This window comes from Lactuca saligna, chromosome 2 (assembly GCF_052625555.1).
Source record: "Lactuca saligna cultivar CGN05327 chromosome 2, ASM5262555v1, whole genome shotgun sequence".
Classification (NCBI taxonomy): Eukaryota; Viridiplantae; Streptophyta; class Magnoliopsida; order Asterales; family Asteraceae; genus Lactuca; species Lactuca saligna.
Genome location: NC_136418.1, coordinates 12,148,387 through 12,169,499, shown reverse-complemented (window position 1 = coordinate 12,169,499; position 21,113 = coordinate 12,148,387). Strand labels below are relative to the sequence as shown.

Sequence of the window (21,113 nt, the reverse complement as noted above, 5' to 3'; positions counted from 1 at the left end):
CACCGCAAGAAATGATATACCTTTTAGAAATGGACCTGAGGTCCGAATATTAATAGTTGCGAGTATTAGAGAAGGATGTCCCAAGGGCAATCTTCCAAACTCGATGCGGATGCTACGAGTCCATAGTGATACCCCTCGGATAAGACCAATACGCCCGTAGTATTCATGAACTTAATGAATAGGGTACGCCATCCTTACTTGGATCAGTTCTTCATCCTCCTTATAGATGACCTACTTATCTAATAACATAGTAAGAAAGAGCAAAGAAACATCCACGACTTAACTTACTCCACGAACTCAGTAACGTACATTTTACCCTCCGCGTCTCGAACTTGAAAACGTACATCTCCGTCAGGACTCTTGTAATCCCACTCGACGAGATCGAGATCAACGAGAGCCTCAATTTCGTGGAAGAACCTGTAGAGATCATGGTCCGTGAGGTCAAGCAGACGAAGCAAAGCCACATCCCAATAGTGAAGGATCACTGGAACGCCAAGCGAGGACCAAAATTCACATGGGAGTGCGAGGATCAAATGAAATTGAAATATCCTCATCTTTTCTCTTAGATATTTGTAACTATTTCATTTGCTTAAACTCTAATTTCGGGACGAAATTCCCTTTAACGAGGGGATGATGTGACAACCCGGAATTTTCATTCGGACATACTCTAAATTCAATCACTTCTATTAAAAGTCAACTACATTTTGTAATAATTTTTAGCCAATTTAAAAGTCTGTTTGAGTGTTTTTAGTATTTATTATTCAAACAAACTAAGGAAAGGAAGTACCGTCTCGCTCTTGAAGTAGCAAACCCACCAAATGCACCTTAGTAAAGATTTCACGTCCAAACTTTTAGAGTTTGGGCCGTAAACTCTTGTGTGACCGTGAACTCATACCTTAGGCATGAGTTTACTCCCTAAACTCCTCATTTTTCACTTCCATTCTCAATAGCACTCTCTATTCTCTCTCAACTATCATCCCGTTCATCACCCGATCTTCCGAAAACGTAAGTGTTTCTCGACTTGATTTGTTGTTATAACCTAACCTCTAGTAGTTATACATCATTTCATCCATTCATTATTTATTTTTAACTAGATCTTCAAGTGTTCTTCAAAACACCAAGAACACCAAGAACACATACCAGTGTTCTTGAAGCTTAAACACCAAATCAAGCTTCTATCTTGTAAGTACACTTACCCTAGCTTCTTTTGTGCTTAATATGAACTTGATAACACTTGAAAATCATCAAAGATCATAAGAACAAAGGATTTTACGGCCAAGGATGTTCTTGGGCCGTAAACCCCTCTTAAGGTGGTTAAATGGACCCTAGTCCCTTCCTAAGCCTTGGATGCCAACCTTTATCCTTCCTAGAAGTGTTTAAGACCTTAAACAACAATCAAAACATTTCTCCATAAGAGTTTACGGCCATAAACACCTAAGGAAGTGGTCCTTAAGCCGTAAACTCTACAAAGTAGCCTTAATGTTCCCCTAATGCCTTCCTAAGGCTTGGACTTGATTATTGGATGTGCAATCATGACTTATAAGACCTCAAAACACAAAATGGCACTTAGTACAATGAGTTTACGTCCATAAACTCATGGGGAAATGGTCATGGCCCGTAAACTCTATAAGGAGTGCTTCATGGGCCATAAACTTCAATGTCATGGCATACAACTCTTAGATGCAACCCTTTGGTACCTATAGCACTTGAATCAAAGTGTTTCCATGACCTAGGGTGTCTTAACTTGATTAATTAGTTGTTAATTGACTAATTAGATAGGTATATGTTTGTTATATGTTAACTAGGATCATTGTGTGTGTTCAAGTCTTCACTTTACATTTAGCACCTTGTCCGACACTTCCATACAAACCACTCACTACAGGTGAGTTCATACCCCTTAATTAACCTTTTAAATGTTTATAAATTCTTTTATGGGGGGATACAAGCTGAGTCATGCTAGTTATTATACCAATCATATGTGATTAATAACTAGCATACAAATGGAGTTACTGCACTTTTAGCTGTTTTACCAAACAAATTACTTCAAATGACTTTCTCAAACGTTTTTACATGTTAAGACTCTTTATAAAATTATCTTATCAAACAAACTACTTTCAAATCGTTTTATAAAATGACATCTTCATTTTTTGGTTATTAAACTTTTCAAAGGTTTTACGAAACTTCTCTTATACTTTTATATTGTCAAATGCATGTCTATATATCATGTATACACATATAGACATAAAAGTTTCCATCAGTTAGTTCAGTACCTTTGGGTAGGAAAGGTATACCTTCGATTATACACGTACATTACTAGTAACTATAATAGGTATAGTTAGGAGATACTACTTACTATTCCAAGTACAAGGAATCACACAAGAGTCAATTCATTCATGAGTCTATACTAATACATACAATTACAAGACATACTATTACAGAGTTACAATTACATAGATACTGTTACATAGATACTAGTAAAAAGATATGATTACATACTATATGATGAGATACTATTACATATTATATGAATAGATACTGTTATATAAGTACGGGACTAACCATTCTACCCCCAGCGGTTAGCTACAGAGGAAAAATGCACATCAACGGATGTCTATGGTTAATAATATTTGGCAAGTTACTCTGCCGTGATTATGCTAGTACCAAAGGATAATACCTAAATGATTATATTATTTTCCTTATTACCTTTACTTTGTGCCACATTCACATAATCGATGAGGTAGATTAGATATGAATAATAATACTTGTAGAAGGGAAAAACCTTCACTTATGTAGAGGTTCAAACCTTCAAAACAGTCGAGTCTTGGTAGATGACTAGTTTTTATACTAATAGAAAATATGGGATTTTCTAGGTTTTTCAAACATTTAGAATTACTTACAAACATGTTCATTGATACAAACTTTTCTTCAAACAATTACAAGTATTTTCTTTATAGTTTTACGAATCAAAGACACATAAAATACTTATGAATTCACTAGCTTTATTGTTGATATTTGCTTTCAAAATAACTTGTATTCTCAGGTCACAAATAGACAGGTACGACGACTAGGTTTTGTGAAGACGGAGCAGTCAAGACTCATCTTTTCTTTTGATTATTCATTATGTTGTTTTATACAATGAAAGAACACACTTGTATTCAAAGTTATACTATTAATGCAATGGATGATGTTGTTGCTTGTTGACTACTTTACATTGTTTTGATACATTATATGACGTCCTCCGCCTTGGAACGTTTTCGCCGTTCTCGGTTTTGGGGTGTGACACAATGCTTCACCAAACTCCCTCGATTCAACCATCTTTTATATGTCGTTCGCTTCCATAATTCATTTGACATTGACTTCCCATACTGGATAATTCGTTGGAACCAAAACCGAAACTAGATACGACATCAAACTTACTTCTTTAACCATCGACATTGTATTCTCTCTGTTGGATTAGTGTCTAAGTCCATAACTATTTTGGTATGTACTTGACCCGATGGTGCATGGTCCTTTTGGGTTGCCTTCACCAAAGCAACTTGATAGGATGAATTATGGAGAGAAAGGATTAAATATGATTTATTAATATATTATGAGAATAATATATTAAAGGAGAAATCATATTGTTTAATTAATATTAGTCAATAATTAATTAGTAATTAGTTTTGTGACTAAAAGAGATTAATTAAACTTAAGGGACTGGAGTTGTAATTATAAGATAATTTCAATTTGGGCCATGGATTGCCTTGTATCAAGGGTTGGACGAATTCTATGGGGAAGCCCATAAGGAAATCGTCCAAGGGCTTGATAAAAGGAGTCTATGAGTTGCTTAGGGCTTAAGCATCCAAATTAGGGTTTCCTTGTTAGATAACCCTAATAGCCCAACTATATAAAGACCCCTTAAGGCTAAAAAACGTGGCTAAGCTTCTTGTTAGGGTTTCTACATGTTTTGGTAGCCTCCAACCTCTTTCCTCTTCATCCTGTTGCTTATGGTGTTTGTGAACCATTAGAGGAGTGACACTTGTGACTCTAAGCCTTCCAAAGTCAATTCAAGGTGGGATTGGGATTGTTATTGCTACATAACAATCAAGGTAACATTATAAACTCATTCTTATGTTAATATGATTACTTGCATGCTAGAATTAGGGTTTATAGTCTTGGATTCAAAGCATGTACAATAGAGAAACCTAGATCCAAGCTTTAGGGTTTGTATGAGCACATAGGATGTCTTATGACCAAAACCCATAAGTGGTATCAGAGCCTAGATTGGTTTCAATTGTATTGATGCATTGTATAACTGGAAAATTTGATTTTTTGGATTCTGGAGGCTGGACTCGCCGAGTCCATGGCTGAACTCGCCGAGTCCATGTAGACTCGACGAGTCCAAGGCTGACTCGACGAGTCAACTCGTCAGATAATGCTTATCTCGGGATTTCTTGCTGTTTTTGCATATGGATACTTACCTTATCATGTTAGATCAATATTAATCCGATTATATGATATATTTGACTATATTTTTGATCTAAATGAAGATATTTATCAATTAATAAGATAATTGTTTCCTTATAAGATAATTGATTAATTATTTTGAGTAAATTGATAAATTGTTTTGCAAGAAATCATTAAATAAATCAAATATGGATAATTATGTGATTAAATGTTAATTTAAAATTATTTGTTATTTGATCCTTGTTGTTATGAAAAGTTTCATATTCTCCCCTTTAGGTTTTATAATTTAAATTTGAACCCAAAAGTTTTGAAGTTTTGAAATTTAAATAGTTAAAAGCCTAATGTTTTGAAAAAGGTTTCAAAACTTGCCCTCAAGTTTTGGAATTTAAATTTTGATTAAAAAGTTTAATTTTGATGTATATTTAAATTCTAACCCTAATGTTTTGAAATGTTTCAAAACTTGCCATCAAGTTTTGGAATTTAAAAGTTGATTAAAAGTTAATTAGGAATGTTAAATTCTAAAACCCTAGTATTGTTTTTGAAAAAGTTCAAATCACACCCTTATGGGTTTATTGATTAATTAAGGAGTATAATTAAAAGAGGTTTAATAAATCCATAAAAGTTTAGGTTAACCAATTAATTGAATTTAAAGTGTAATTGTTAAAGTTAACCACATAGTATTTTAAAAGTTATAAAATACACCCTATACTATATATAACATTAAAAGTCTAACATTATATATATATATATATATATATATATATATATATATATATGTATGAGTAAAATTCAGTCTTACCGTTAGTAGGCCTCATTCACGAAGCTGGTCTATAAGGGGTGTTTAAGGAAACTGCCTATAAAATGGCGATTGAATGGGTATCCACTCTTACCCACCGCACTCTTGACTAGTGGAGGGTCGTTAGCCGAACGGGTAGGATAGGACGAAACCTTCCATTATAAGTATAATGAAAGTAACTAAATGTTTTTCAAATTCCCAATCTTAGTTACTTAAGCAAAAGTGAATTGATGCAATTCCATGAAATTACACTTTGTGCCCTTGCGAAGACGTTAGTGGAGCGTGTGTGGTTTATCGGCACACTAAATGGTTCTAGGCGAAGGTAGCAAAGGGTGACTCAATGTTTGTCATAGTTCGGTGGAGCGTGTGTGGTTTACCGGCACATCGAATAGGTGATTGTAACATGTGAGGGCACCATGTAGTTTGCATGGTTATTCCCACCCGCTTTGTGATCCTCGGCATCACAGTCACAAACAAGAGGGGCATATCGAGATTTACACATGCCATTGAAATGTTCAATGAATTTCAAAGGATCTAGGAGTTTTCATAGATTTAAAACTTAAAATTATTTTTCGTTTTTCATGGTGGAAATTAGTGAATCGTCATTCACTTACCTTCAAATGTTCTGCAATTTGGGTTACGGCATCCCTCTCCCGAGTTGTAGAATATTGTGTTGGGTCTTAGCCTTGGAATTTCATTTGGGTGATTTACCAAGGACTCAATCAATCAACTAACTTGAATTCGTTTTTCTCCCGTTTTGTAGATGTCAAAGTTTTACAACTATGGTCTTCCCGAATCCCGTGGAACAAGTATTCCACATGAAGATGATATTCCAGGATTCGATCGAGGAACAAGAAATCATGCTTCATTTCCTCCTCCTCCTCTAATTATTCTCCCTAACCCACAAGATTGTAATTTTGAAAGGTTCAATATCACTCAAGCCCTTTTGGCGAGTAAACATAAAGAAGGAAAGTCGGTGTGTGCACACATCTTAGGGATGAAGTCACACATTGATAGGTTAAGAATGATGGGATCTGTTGTCGGTGAAGAGATGGCTGTTGATTGGGTTCTTCAGTCACTTCCTAACTCGTATAGTGAGTTCGTAAGAGAGTACTATATGATGAACCACGACGTGACCCTTATTGATCTCACCTATATGCTTATTGTTGCTGAATCAACAATGGTTTGGTGCAATAGAAAAGCAAAGTTGATTGGTGAATCTGCCTTCAAGACCTCTATGGATATAGACAATGGCAATGAAAGACATGCAATGATCGAGAAGTTTGATCATAAGAGAAAGGCGATGTCTGAAGTAGTTCCATGTGTTGTTCCAAAAGAGTCAATTTGCTTTTATTGCCAAGAGAAGGGGCATTGGAGACGAAGTTGCCCTATTTACCTAAGAGATCTAAGAGATGGGAGAGTCAAAAGTATGACTACGCTTTAGGTAAAATCCACTATCTAACTCCGTTAAGTTCCTATTCATTGATTCTTAATACATGATGTGATAAGATTGCATTTGAATGTTTTGCAGGATCGGTGAAAAGAAAGGAAGCTTGATAAGAGAGCAAGATGAATCTAATCACAAGAGGTGGATCTCGATTGCATGGACTTGAAGATTGGATTTTGAGCTTAGATAGTTATGATAGAGTTGTTAGAAATTTTCCTTTTACATAGTTTTCAATAGATTTTATATTGTAAGGAAAAATATTTTTCCGCTGCTTTTATAAATAAAATAAATTTTGTTTGACTTATTTATTTATTTGTTTACTTCCTTGCAATGAAATCGTTATGAAAATTGATGTTTGCATATTTCTACAACGAATGGATATGATTCTTAGTTATGTTATTTATGGAAATGTCGAGAATTTACCAAATAGGGAGAGTTTCTCATCGCCCAAATTTCAATTGGACTGAAATTTCGAATCACGCAACTTGGTTGCATGATGAATGAGAAATTTCATATTTGGAAATTAGACAAATTCATTGACAAAGTGTCAAGTGAATAACTAGGAGATCGAGTACACAAAGTTGTGTGTTGATCAAGTTCACCATAAGAGTAACAAAGATATACGTCATGATTTACTAAAGGCTTAGTAAATATGATTATACTTACAGGATTAAGTGTAATTCTAAATTGATTAAAGGGTTTAGATCAATAGTAGAACGAATAAGAAGAATCAAGTAGGCAAAAAAATAAAAGTTTCTCCATTCTAAGAAGAAGGGAGAGTAGCTTTTATGCTTTATGATAGATCTTAATGATTAAGAACCATATCTCAATTGATCCTCTAAGTGAGTCTTAGTACAATTGTATGTTTAAGAAGAGGAATCAAGGATTGAAGAAATGGTTAAATCAAGAAGTCTATCATACTTCGTTCCAATAACAAGTCTTAAAGTTAAGATTGTGACAATGAGTGAAAAGTATTAAAAGTTTATAACATTCATCAAATGTGGAAAGTTGTGATGTCTTGGATAAGACAAAGGCCAACTAGAACCAATTTATGAAGTGTTTTGATAAAAGCTACACTAACTCTTGAATATTTGGTTGTCAACAAATGTTTATTGACAAGAGAATCTTATATGTCAAGGATTCAGTGAGAGTCTCAATGGTCTTGAAAGGTTTCAAGAACAAATCAAATAAACCTTATCGATCATCACTAGCACATGAGTTGAGGCTTACAACCTATCGTGTTGACAATATTTTGATTCTGTGCTGTTCCAATTGAGTTAATTATGCATGAGAGTTCTATGAGTTCTCATTTTGAACGCATAAAAGGCAAAGCACCTTAATCAATGAAAGGTACATTGATAGGAATGGGTGATCTGCTTAACTACTTGGAAGACATGGTGGGCAGCTGTGCTACCATAAGGCAAGAAATCAAGATTAAGAAAGTTCGATCCATATGAGTTTGAATTTGTCGTAAACTTTAGTTTTAACAAATTCACATGGATAGGAACATATACACCATTAAAATCTAAGTGTCATAAGATTTCCTCCTTCATGAAAATGATTGTGAGGAAATGCTTTCACTAAGAAATATTTTAAGAAGATAGTGATTGTAAATTTGCATTCTCGAATTCAATTATGGTTACGGTATCGCTTTCCATGATTTGAATTGTGAGGTTTGGCAATTAGTCTTAATTGTTAAGACACACATATGCACTATATAAGGAAAAGGTGTATAAGTTCAAGAAGACTTGATAAAAGATGATCAAATAACTAAGTATTAGAAACATGGACTTAAGAAATTCAATAAGTATTGTCTTTCTGAAAGTTAAGATGTTTGTGAATACAAGTCGAAGCTAGTGGGAGCATAAGTGTTATGTTTTATAGTAATCATCATGATAGTGGGAGCATAAATGTTATGATTGTATGATTATTAAGGCACATATTGCAAGTTGGCAATATTAATTATAGAAAACAAGAGTTATACTTTGCAAAGACGTAAGGGTTGTAAAGTTGTTTTGCTATAATTAAGGAAGAGAATATTATGCTTCATTTCAAATCTAGAGGTTTAGGTTGAGAAATGTTAATAAATTTAGTCAAGGGTACATAGTGTGTTCTTAAAATTTCGATTATGATTACGGCATTCCTCTTCACAATTCGAATTTTGAGAACATAGCAAATAAAACATTATGCGTCGTGTCCCATACGCTTCGGGTATAGGATCAATTGAAAATGATTTAATGTTTGACCATTCTAAAATTTTCCAAATGTCTAGCGCATTTACAGGGAAAAGGGACTAGAATTGGTTTTTGACTAACATAATTAAACAACTATCAAAGGACAATCCAAAGTTCGACGAGGATTGGTTGCTTGTGAGTAGTTGGAAGCATGGTATTGAATGGACCATATTGACATTATGAGGAATAGAAAAGATTCTATTAAGAAATGAGTTGTCATATGGAACATATGGAAGCATGTCCATACTGGGAAGTAAATATTGAAAATTTATGACTAGATTAGAAACCTTTATGCAAAAGGATGTTCAAAGGAATGTACTTTGAGTGAGAGACATCATATCTAAGGAATTGTCTTGTAACAATCTCCGATAGAGGACTTTGTAATATCATTGGCAATAGTCTTTGTGACTTTGGTGCAGTGACATTACGAAAGAATCATTGCATAGGATGTTAGAATCTAGCATATTCTATAAGTAGCAAGAATTTGATATTCTTTCACTTATGAAAAAGGATTTGGAGTTCTGAAATGAGAATGATTGGCAACATGTTCAATGTGATCTATTTCACAAAGTAAGAACCATAGGTAAACATTGTGTGCATGCTAGGAGCATGGGACAAGTGTAATAATTTAAGTAAGAAGTTGATTACCCGAAACGACAAATAATGAGTAATCGATATGGTGATAAATAAAACGTGTTTTATTTATGCTCAAAGGGTTGAGGCCATATGGGATTAGTATTATTCTTGTGTTTCACTTTGCATGTTTTGACTTCCAGAATAATTGAGTTTATTAAGAATAATCAAATCATTCAAACGGGCCACAGTCGTTCATATGTTGGAAGTAGATATGAATGAAGACTGTCGTGAATTGATGTGTGGATTGTCTAAAAGAGTATTAGACATAAGCAAATGTTTGCTGCAACGTTCATGAGTGCTTATGAATATGATTTGAGCATTGGATTAAACCCACGCTCACTTGGATCACTCCATGGATTGTATCACAAGTGATTAGTGAGACGATAATATCTTATCTTCTTGAAACCGAGATGTGTGAGTTGTATCTTGCTAATCGGTTACACATTGATAATATGTAAACGCACTAGTAACTTGGTGTTATAAAACATATTGTTGTGTGTGATTTGGTTAGTGAGTGCAAGCAGGCATTATATCAAAGTTTATCCGTTCCTTTTATCCAAAGAAGGATAAAAGCGATATCTTTGGGCCCCTCGATTATTTAGTGATGACAAACGTAAATGCTCGGCCGGGCTAGGGCTAATTTGATTTGTTCAATTAGTCTGTCGTCATAAATCAGAAATCGAGATATAGTACAAAGCGAATGATTTGAAATCATATCTCACACGATATCTAGAATGGAGGAATATATGATCCCTTATCTAAGGACACGCGTATCTGATAGGATCAGAGTTGACAGCGGCTTTGGAAAGCTACAATTGCAGATTAGGATCTGAAGTCATACGCAGAATAGTTATTAGATTTATCCAAGTGGGAGACTGTTGGATTAGTGTCTAAGTCCATAACTATTTTGGTATGTACTTGACCCGATGGTGCATGGTCCTTTTGGGTTGCCTTCACCAAAGTAGCTTGATAGGATGACTTATGGAGAGAAAGGATTAAATATGATTTATTAATATATTATGAGAATAATATATTAAAGGAGAAATCATATTGTTTAATTAATATTAGTCAATAATTAATTAGTAATTAGTTTTGTGACTAAAAGAGATTAATTAAACTTAAGGGACTGGAGTTTTAATTATAAGATAATTGCAATTTGGGCCATGGATTGCCTTGTATCAAGGGTTGGACGAATTCTATGGGGAAGCCCATAAGGAAATCGTCCAAGGGCTTGATTAAAGGAGTCTATGGGTTGCTTAGGGATTAAGCATCCAAATTAGGGTTTCCTTGTTAGATAACCCTAATAGCCCAACTATATAAAGACCCCTTAAGGCTAAAAAACGTAGCTAAGCTTCTTGTTAGGGTTTCTACACGTTTTTGGTAGCCTCCAATCTCTCTCCTCTTCATCCTCTTGCTTATGGTGTTTGTGAACCATTAGAGGAGTGACACTTGTGACTCTAAGCCTTCCAAAGTCAATTCAAGGTGGGATTGGGATTGTTATTGCTACATAACAATCAAGGTAACATTATAAACTCATTCTTATGTTAATATGATTACTTGCATGCTAGAATTAGGGTTTATAGTCTTGGATTCAAAGCATGTACAATAGAGAAACCTAGATCCAAGCTTTAGGGTTTGTATGAGCACATAGGATGTTTTATGACCAAAACCCATCACTCTCTTTTGATAACCCTGACCTCTTTATCAAGCTTGTTCCTAGAGCACTCTTCAGTAAATCAAGATGACAAGGTTATGACCAACTTTACCGTCTTCCATCACCCGTAAAAACGAACCGAATCAAATCCACCTATTTTGATGTATTCCCAACCATTTATCATGTACATCAAGTTAGTCTCTCGCTAAGATTAGGACAAGTCGGATTTGTTGGATTAATCGGGTTTGTTGTAATCCAAACGTGAGCAAAAGATTTGGTCTTTATCTTTAACCGGGTTTTATGGAAGATAAAAGTGAGTGGCTACATTTTAGCATAATATCGTGGGCTAGATGATAGATATTATTCATCTCTTTATTTAGTATAAATAGATGTACTTTGTTTTGGTTTAACATATAGGAAGATGTATGCGTTTGTAATCAACTTCGATTTTGCAAGTTTACTTTCAGATACATATTTACATGACTAGTGTGTACGTGTTTTGTAGGGCCTGAAATAACAATTGGTATCAAAGCTAACCAAGTGGTTATCGGGAGCTGTTATGATTGGAAACAGATGTCGGTCTGTAGTGGGTTGCTAGTGTTTGGCAATTTAGAAGATGGTGTAGCAGGTGACTGCGGGTTATTATGGTTTCCCGGAGAAGATGGTCGACGGGTTCTATGATAATGATGGAACGGTGATGATAACAGGTGGCTATCGACATAACAAAAAGAAGAATGGTCCCGGTTTAATAGATATTGTATTCAGTACGATGAGTCTTTTCAGAATCCGAGAAGACAAGTTGGAAGAAATCAGAACAAGTGGATTTTTGGTTTGGCTTGTTTGCAGAAAAAAGAAACAGAAAGAGGAGCTTGGTTTTGTTGACTGGTAGCGATAGGAGAAGACTCTTTGAACAAGTAAAGTATTTAAGCTGTTAAAGGGAGGTCTCGACAGTGGCTGCAGTGGTAGTTAAAGGAGACTGTGACAGAGTTGGCTTTGGATGTGGCTGAAGAAGAGGTCAGGGGTCTGGGAAAAGTTGAGGGAAGACTTTGGATGTGGCCGAGATGGAGGTCAGGTGTCCGAGAAAGGTCGAGACTCATTGTGGTTGTTGTCTTGGTAAAGCATGTGGCTTGAAGATGGTACAACCATATGGTGTTGGTTAAAACAGTTGTTGGCGACCGGTTTTGCAGGTGAAGTATAGGGTAGGTTGATGGTGAACAAAGGCTCTGAATGTGGTGTTGTTCGTCGGTGGTTAATTGCAAAGAAACATTGTTGATGGGCGACAATAAACCGATTAAGGGGGTGATTGTTGGATTAATCGGGTTTGATGTAATCCAAAGGTGAGCAAAAGATTTGGTCTTTATCTTTGACCATGTTTTATGGAAGATAAAAGTGAGTGGCTACATTTTAGCATAATATCGTGGGTTAGATGATAACTATTATTTAGCTCTTTATTTCGTATAAATAGACGTACTTTGCTTTTGTTTAACATATAGGAAAATGTAGATATTTGTAATCAGGTTCCATTTTGCAAGTTTACTTTCACATACATATTTACGTGACTAGTGTGTGTTGTGTGTATGTGTTTTGTGGGGCCTCAACCAATAGGATCGAGAGAAATCAAGCTTGTTGTTAAGATATTTTAACTTGTGATCTAAGAGTACACGGTATGGGGCTTCTCATTCTCGTTATTGTCTACGTGGACATGCCTTGACGGCGTGGTAACGGGGGGAACACCGCCCCCCCCCCCCCCCCCCCCCTTCTAGTTTCTTCTTGTTGTGGCATGTATCGTTGTGACGAGAACGAGACACAAAGCCATTTTCCACTAATAAGATTTCTTTCTTTTCTCTATCTCTTTCTTTCTCTCTATTTCTGAACACACATTATAATATTGAACACCATTTCCTATCTAAATTGTATTGTGTTAATGATGATGTGTCATGGTGAGGTGGCAATTTTTTGGTGTCATAACACCCACCCATACCGTATGCTCTAAACCAAATTACATCCCATCAACAAAACCACTCTGATACCAAATTTAAATTTACTTAGGTTGGAACCTGCTTCAATTATAAGCAAAAAGAAACCTGTGCGCATTAGTTAGTAGAAAAAAATGGAACATTGGAGAATCGAAACACAAATTAATTACATACAAGACTTTTCCTTACTAATAAAGGTTGTGAATTCCTACAATAATCCAACGATGCCTTATTTATTCTAATCTAATAAAAGATTCCTTATGCTAAAATATTAGAAACCTAATTGGACCAAAAAGATGCATAGAATAAACTTAAAAAGCTAACGAAAGAGAACTTTTCTATTTTGCCCCCGAAAATATAACTCCATCTTTGGATCAAACCGATATGCCAACAAAATGTAATGAAGGTTATTGTGAAACATTCTAAGGTTGGTAAACATTAATTAAAACATTACCCTAATATCAAAAAAATATGCTACTTAGAATTCTGATATTAAAGAGTAATAAAAGCCAAAAGCAACCAAGATCAAAATGTATACATAAATATTATGATCAACCAACAAAGGCTATGTTTACATTAATCAAATTTAGAAGTGAATACATTTCCATTGCTTTATTTAATTATGTGACCTGGTGTATATCTCCATACTAGCAGTTCATATCACCCATCAAACATTAATTATACTAGAACAAATTATCTACCAAACCCGGTAGACTCTGATTAACAAAGATGTTACATCCAATCTCTGATAGGTGGATACTATCCCAAAAGAAATATTTAGAGTCGTTTGGGCACGTTGTGCTAAGTCTGTTACATAAAAAAACCACCTCTAGCAAACCAGTTCCGCAACAGCCTCTATCAGTAACTTGCAACCCTAAACATTATTACATAAAAAAATTTACGTCAAAATTACAGAATAGATGAAAACTTTTCTTTGAGTCGTGTAGAAAAACATAAACCAAAACATTGCATGAATATTTTCACTAGCCAACTCAATTTAATGCGTTATTAAGTTGTGGGTGTTGTGGATACCGTATTGCTGAGGGTTATTGATGATGTTTATTAGAGGATTGTAGAAATCGACAAAAGCAATCCTTGACTGAGGAAGACTACTTGCAAGAATTTGGAGTTGCTCTTTTAGCATGCTGTTGTACAACACTGCTGCTTCATTTTGCTTCTGGACACACATTCTAAGCACACCTCCAAATAATGTTCTTTCTGCAGGAAGACATCCCGTAGGGGGTGCACCAAAGACAGCTATCTTTCGAGCTCCTAGGTTGTATAGTTCCTTCAACAAAGTTGATAAACATCTACTTGTTCATTTCCATCTTGCATAGCAATGTTTGAATGTGTAAAGATTATATAATTACTAGGAATGAAAAGTAAGGTTGTTAATACCTTTATAAAATTCAAGGTCAAGTTAACCAACATGCGATCATAAGTATCTACATCATATTGTAAGCTTCTTGCTGGAAGGGATATAATAAGATCGTTTGTGCTTGCACATACTAATGATACACTAATGTTCATTATATTTATCACAGCTTCTTCCCCAACGATCCTTGTGAGATTACCAATATATTGTTTGAACAAAGTTAATTGGTCCAGCATTGGTATAGCAGACTAATTGGAAGGAGACCAAACAATTGTGAGAAAAGATAAGGATACATGAATAGATATGCATGTATATAGGTAGCATGTAAAATATAAGTAGTTTTAGAAATTAGCAAAAAGATATGTATCATGTATGCATACCGATATGTTGGTTGTTAGTGGATCATATCCAGAGCCACCGGAAGCAAAACTTACACCTGTGAGAAGATCGTTGTCTTGTAAGGAAGGGTCGAGATATGCTGGAAGATATTCCTTCACTCCTAATCCTTCGGCTTCGGATTTGATATCATAACAATAAATTAATTGCAGTTTTTGTCAGTTTTAGTAGCTATATTTAATGAGAAATTAAATTGCCTCCTACCTTTTACTCCTACAATTATTCCTACCCACTAAAATTATAACAAATCATCATTCAATTTAATTGTATTTGATATATTCCTAATATAGTCTTAATCATTTAGTTTAAAAAATATGGAAAGATGACACTTGTTATAATTTTATTGGGTAGGCATATTTGACATTGCAATTCCAAGAATCTAACATGCTTAGTGAAGGCAGTACGTAATATGATTGGACTTTGATTTGACATTAAAGATGAAGTTGCGAAAAGCGATATGCTTGCTTCCCAAATATTTTGCTTTGTTAAATTTATATTTTTCATATTTCTATTTATAACTTATGTGATTGGGCTTTGATTTGATATGAGAATTAATTTGATTTTAGTAAAAAGGATAAGATTTTCAAGAAGAATTTGTTTTACGCAAATAAAAAAATAACCAGAATAAAGATGAATATAGGTTCAAAATGAGGATGATAAATCCAAAAATATTGCCTTCTTTCATGTTGATCTTTTGTGAACATGATCTTTTATGAACATGGATGGACACAGAATTTATTGCAGTAGTTGCATCCATTTTCGTGTAACCATCTTACTATATTATTAACATTAGCAATATGGTTTTTATTTTAATAGAGCTTTTATGGAGTAGGGTCAAGGGTGTTCTATTAGGTTTATAATTTACTAAAAAAACCCTTTAAAGAAGAATAAACACCAATATATGTGGGATACAAAAAATGCCATGAGTACAATTCGATCTCCTATGCACTATGAACCATAGTAATGTATTAAACTTCAAAACTTGGTTGGAGTTATTTGATAGACACAATGGGGTTAATTTTCAGTCGCTATAATGTATGATTTCACCAATGTAAAGTTTTTTTTTAGACTCGAGTTTTAATTTGATGAATTCGGCATTGGTTCAAATAATAGAAAACCTTTTTCGACATAAAAACATCAAAGAGGGTATTAATTTGAAAATGTACCAAAAAAGTCGGCTATGTTTTTCCCATTGGAGAACCTTCCAGTTGGTTTTCCACCCATAAAATCCTTTCCATATGGAAGATAGTTTGCCTTGCCGGGTGTTATGATGTAGTTATTATTCCCAGTATCAAGGAAGGAGTCCCCGAATGCTAGGAGAGCCGACACACTTTCTGGCGGATTTATTGTTCCTTGGCTACTGCATAAATAAATAATTGACGTATATAGACAAAAGAGAATGACGTTAACAAATGGATGAATCATCGGAAAATATCTGAAGATGAAACAACAAATGACTTTTTTTTAAGGAAACCATAGTACCTTGACGTCTATATATACAGAAAAATGCTATGTATTTGGATTCGTTGACTAGGAGGTGTACTACAAAATCCAACAAAAGGCTGATCTGGTGTAAAGAGAGTTTGTGGCCTTCTTACTTCCACGTTTCATATTACCTTTCCACTAGGATATTTTTGTTATTGCAAGTGTTTTTTTGTTTATATGAGGATAGGAAATATGAGGCTATGAAGTACATGTTGATATTGTACGTTTAGAACTTAATAGTTTTGATAAAAATAGATCCAAATCAGTTGTGAATTAGGTTAATTAGCGTTCTTTCGAAACACAAGCATCATTGCTCGACTCTATATGTTAAAACAAAATATTATCAATAACAAGGGGAAAATGTAAAACCAAATAAGACACATGCTAAAATGTTAGGGAAATCATATCATGGTTGAAACGAAGTAAACAATGAAAGATGCAATTCGTTTCAAAGTGTTTATTAGGGATTTCAATTGCAGATATCCACAACTTCATGATCGTGTTTTTTTCTTTAGTGTGTGGATATAATTTTTCTTGTTGAAATTCAAGAACTACTCGTACAATTAAAATGGAAATTATGTTTAATGTAAAAGGCCGAGTGTATAGCAATTATTTCAAAATAAGAGTAAAAGTAGGAAATTAGTTTTTCTAAGATGGAAATTAGGAAATGATGTGGTTGTAATTAACGGAATGTAGGAAACAATATTTGTTGGGTGTTGATTTTTCCGCCGAAGATTTTAATTTATTAATTAAAATATTAATGTAATGACATATATCCCTTTTATTTAAATTAATCATTGCAGCAGAAAAGGCAGGGATTTGTTTCTATTTTTCAAAACTGCATGAGCTTGTGAGAAAAATAATTCACGATAACTGATATATGGTATTGCAACCTCAAAATCCCTCAAACTAAGCAAGTGACCCCAACCAAGGTGATAAACTCATTTAAACTAGATACATCAACAGTACAACTCCTACAAGACACATTTTCTTTTACTAAATGACTAAAAGATCCTGACTCACTGTTCTTATCACCGAAATTACTCTTACCAGCACTTGGACGTGTTAAAAGCTTCTTTGAATCTTTATCTTTGTCACCGAACTTGTCCCATAAGGTGTGAAATTTTGCATTTTGTTATTGGCCTGTTAATATGTCTTTGATCTATGGTGTAACTCCAAACTAAAAAAATGGACGAAAAGTACTATATATGGCTCTGTGGAGTCATCTAAGTCATTTTTGTAGGATTCGTACTTTTCCGGATTATATATATATATATATATATATATATATATATATATATATATATATATATATATATATATATATATATATATATATATATATATATATATATATATATATATATATATGGGTCGGTCCTGATACCTAGGCGAATTGGGCATAGGCCCAAGGCAGCAAGAGATGAGAGGCATAAATTTCATCCATAATGTTAATATTATAGGTATTTGGCCCAAAGGAATTCAGCATCTACGATCAAGCATGTCACACGCTTCAACAATTGGAGTGTGGTTTCCATCTTCCCAGTGGCCGCCTAGAAAGATGATGTAGAAGACGAGAAGTCGATTGCTTTTGCCAATCGTCGATTGGTTAAGAAACTCTTCTTTGGAAACCCAATAGATACATCTCCAGATTTCTATGAAGAACCTTAGTTTCTATAAACTCTCTACTCTCTTGTCTCTGGATTTCTATTAAGAACAAGAAGAAATTTTTTTTTTGTTTTTTGGATGCCTTTCATCTTTCGATGATCTTGATCCTTTTCTTACAGAATTACCGGTGCTTAGTCTAATGCTTATATTTTCTAGATATCATTTTTTTTTTCTCATCTATGTTTTTCTCTCGAATTTTTCACGACAGCAAGGTAATCTTTGGTTGGTTTAGATTTTAAAAGTTTTTCCCTTCTATGGATAATTCTGCCCTTGATGGAGTTTGGTTTCAAGGCATATTAAAGGGATAGCTTGGATGGACGATTATGCCCTTGGATTTGATGCCCATGTAAGGCTGATTTCCTTAAATGGGTATTGCTGCAATTCTTAAAATGTTTATGTTGCTGACAAAATACTTTATACACAGTGGATTTAAAGAGTATTTGTTTCAATTTTGAGATTATATCACAAACAAAGACCTTGACATTTTTTGTTTTAAATTTTCATATAATATTGATATTTGGAGTAGTGTGTTTGTAACAGTTTAATGTATCTAGTTTTTGTTATCACGATTTACAATTTTGTTTATGTTATGGTTATAATTTTTTTTTTTTGTAAAAAAATTAAATAAAATGGAGATACCCTATACTTGTTAAACATGCTATTGTTAACTAGCTAATTTATGTTGTAGGTAGATTTAATAAAAGTCTTGGTGCATTTTTATGTTTTTTCGCCCGGGGCATTAAAAAGCTATGGATCGGCCCTATATATATATATATATATATATATATATATATATATATATATATATATATATATATATATATACATACTAGTAAGCTACCCGTGCTATGCGGCAGTGGAAAATATTTTCATAGCGATGATTTTGTTCCTTTTGACGGGCTACTTTGCATTAAAAATAAAATTTTGTTGTTATTTGGTTTAAAAAAGTACAATGTATTGATTTTGAGTTTAATATTAACATACATTGGTATTTGTTTAGAGTGGCAAATATATCATGGAAAATCAACCAATATGTATCACTCGAATCAATTATGTCTGGATGGTAGTACCGTACCAATTAATTAATAATTGTACGCTAATGGTACATAGTTAATTGTATTATCGTACAAACCAATTATATATATATATATATATATATATATATATATATATATATATATATATATATATATAAAAGATTGCATATCTTAACTTTAAATGTATTTGACAGTTATGAGTTCCAATAGTTTTGATATTAACCTTTAGCATCGAGTAATGTTTAAAGTCAAATTATATTAACATATCAACTTTACTTCGTTGTTAAGTTTAAACTCATGGAACAAAATCATAAAATCTTTTTGGATCGAATTTCCAATCCTACCTTTCACAAAATTCTTATTTACAAAATTCACATGTATAGTTTATATGCACAATTATACATAAATCTTAATTTGCAAAACACTCATGCATGTTGGTATTTACCATTACCAACATGTAACAACTCAACTGATAACCAATTAAGTTGGTACCAACTATGTTATGTATGATATATAGCAGTAACTAAAATGACATATCAATTATAATTGATACAATACATGATTTTTAAAAAAGCATATGCGGTACTGTATCGATTCCACCTATATATTTGTTGTTAAAAATAAAATAATATTAATATTTTAAATAAAAATAAAAACAGGTTGGTCGGTTATAAAATAAATATGTTTCTTTTTTAAGTCAAAAAAAAAAGAAATTGATGGTTTAGTTAAAAATAATGTTGTCGTAATATTGTAATATTGTATGTTATGTAGTTATAACATTACTTTGACTTTATTTTAAAAGACTTTATCTTTTAAATTAAATGTAAAATTATATATTTTTATCTTCTAAAGAATCATTATACTATTTTGTATATTTAATATATTCGACAAAAAGAATTTAGAAAATGAAAAAGACATCATTTAATAAACATTATTTGTTATGGTTGTTTCTTACCTCGTTTGTGGTTGGTTAGTTTTTTAAATGTTTATTTTTCATAATAAGGTAAATACTTTTTGATAAATCTGTAAAAATAAAAAGACCAAATGACATGCCCCAAACACTGAATCTTATGTTTTTAAATTTTAATAAACATTCAAAGAGGTAAAATGCAAATTATATGAAATAACGGTGGCCATGAGGCCACGTGACGTTTTATTTATCTTTCCAAATTCTAACAACCATTAAAAAAATCTTTCCAATTTGTAGTATATGAAATTCTTATAATAAAAAAAAATGTTTGTCATGGAAGCTGCAAAGGTATATTAAATTAAATTATTATCTATTTAAATCTTATCTTTTAAAAAGTTATAAATATTAGTTAATATGCTGAGCGTACTGGGTTGAGGTTCCCGATTAGTTCTTTAGGCATTCGTGTACGCTGAGCGTACCAAGGAGGTACGCCCCGTGTAACCCCTCTGTGGGCTTTTGGACTAGAGTTGATATTTGGGCCTTAAGTGTTGGGCTTAAATCCTTGGGCCTATGTAGTTGAGCATATGAGCAGAGAATTAATTGATGTCATGGGCCTCATGTTGGGGTTTTCTTTTAGGGTGAGGTTGTGCCTTGGGGACACCCATTTATTATTGGGCCTTGGTGGGCCCAATGGAATTAGAGCATCGATGGGCTGGTAATTGGTCTATCTTTAGACCTAATAAGTGAAAGGTTGGTCCTAGTTTCTGATCGCGACAATAATGGGATTTGACACAGAGTTAGAGGCCGGTGTTTAGTAGCAGCATGACTAGAGGATGATTCTTCATTCCAGGTGAGTCTTCTCACTATACGTTACCTAGAGTGGTATTTATTTGGACCGGAGGGTCTTATGTGCTATATATGAGATTATGTGAATCTATGCGCTATGTTATATTTGTATGTTATATGATTGTATAGATCGGACCGGAAGGTCCAGCGATACAGACCGGACCAGATGGTCCAACGATTCAGACCGGGCCGCAGGGCCCAACGATT

General features: G+C 33.7%; 1 protein-coding gene across 1 annotated transcript; it reads right to left on the bottom strand.

The window, feature by feature from the left end:
• Window positions 1-13,734: 13,734 nt before the first annotated feature.
• LOC145030702 (GDSL esterase/lipase At3g14820-like) lies at window positions 13,735-16,432 on the bottom strand. Its single transcript, XM_078979099.1, has 5 exons — window positions 16,127-16,432; window positions 14,945-15,075; window positions 14,588-14,812; window positions 14,222-14,477; window positions 13,735-14,063 (listed from the first exon to the last, which is right to left on the bottom strand). Exons 1-5 carry the CDS (start codon window positions 16,383-16,385, stop codon window positions 13,873-13,875), a joined length of 1,062 nt encoding a protein of 353 aa, XP_078835225.1. The 5' UTR covers window positions 16,386-16,432; the 3' UTR covers window positions 13,735-13,872.
• Window positions 16,433-21,113: the final 4,681 nt, after the last annotated feature.

Coding starts and splice junctions, on each gene's coding strand:
- LOC145030702 (XM_078979099.1), bottom strand. CDS start 16,385: ATGATTCATCCATTTGTTAACGTCATTCTCTTTTGTCTATATACGTCA. Junction 15,076..16,126: donor AAACATAGCCGACTTTTTTG/GTACATTTTCAA, acceptor TCAAATCCGAAG/CCGAAGGATTAGGAGTGAAG. Junction 14,064..14,221: donor CAATAACCCTCAGCAATACG/GTATCCACAACA, acceptor AATAATGTTTAG/GGTTGCAAGTTACTGATAGA.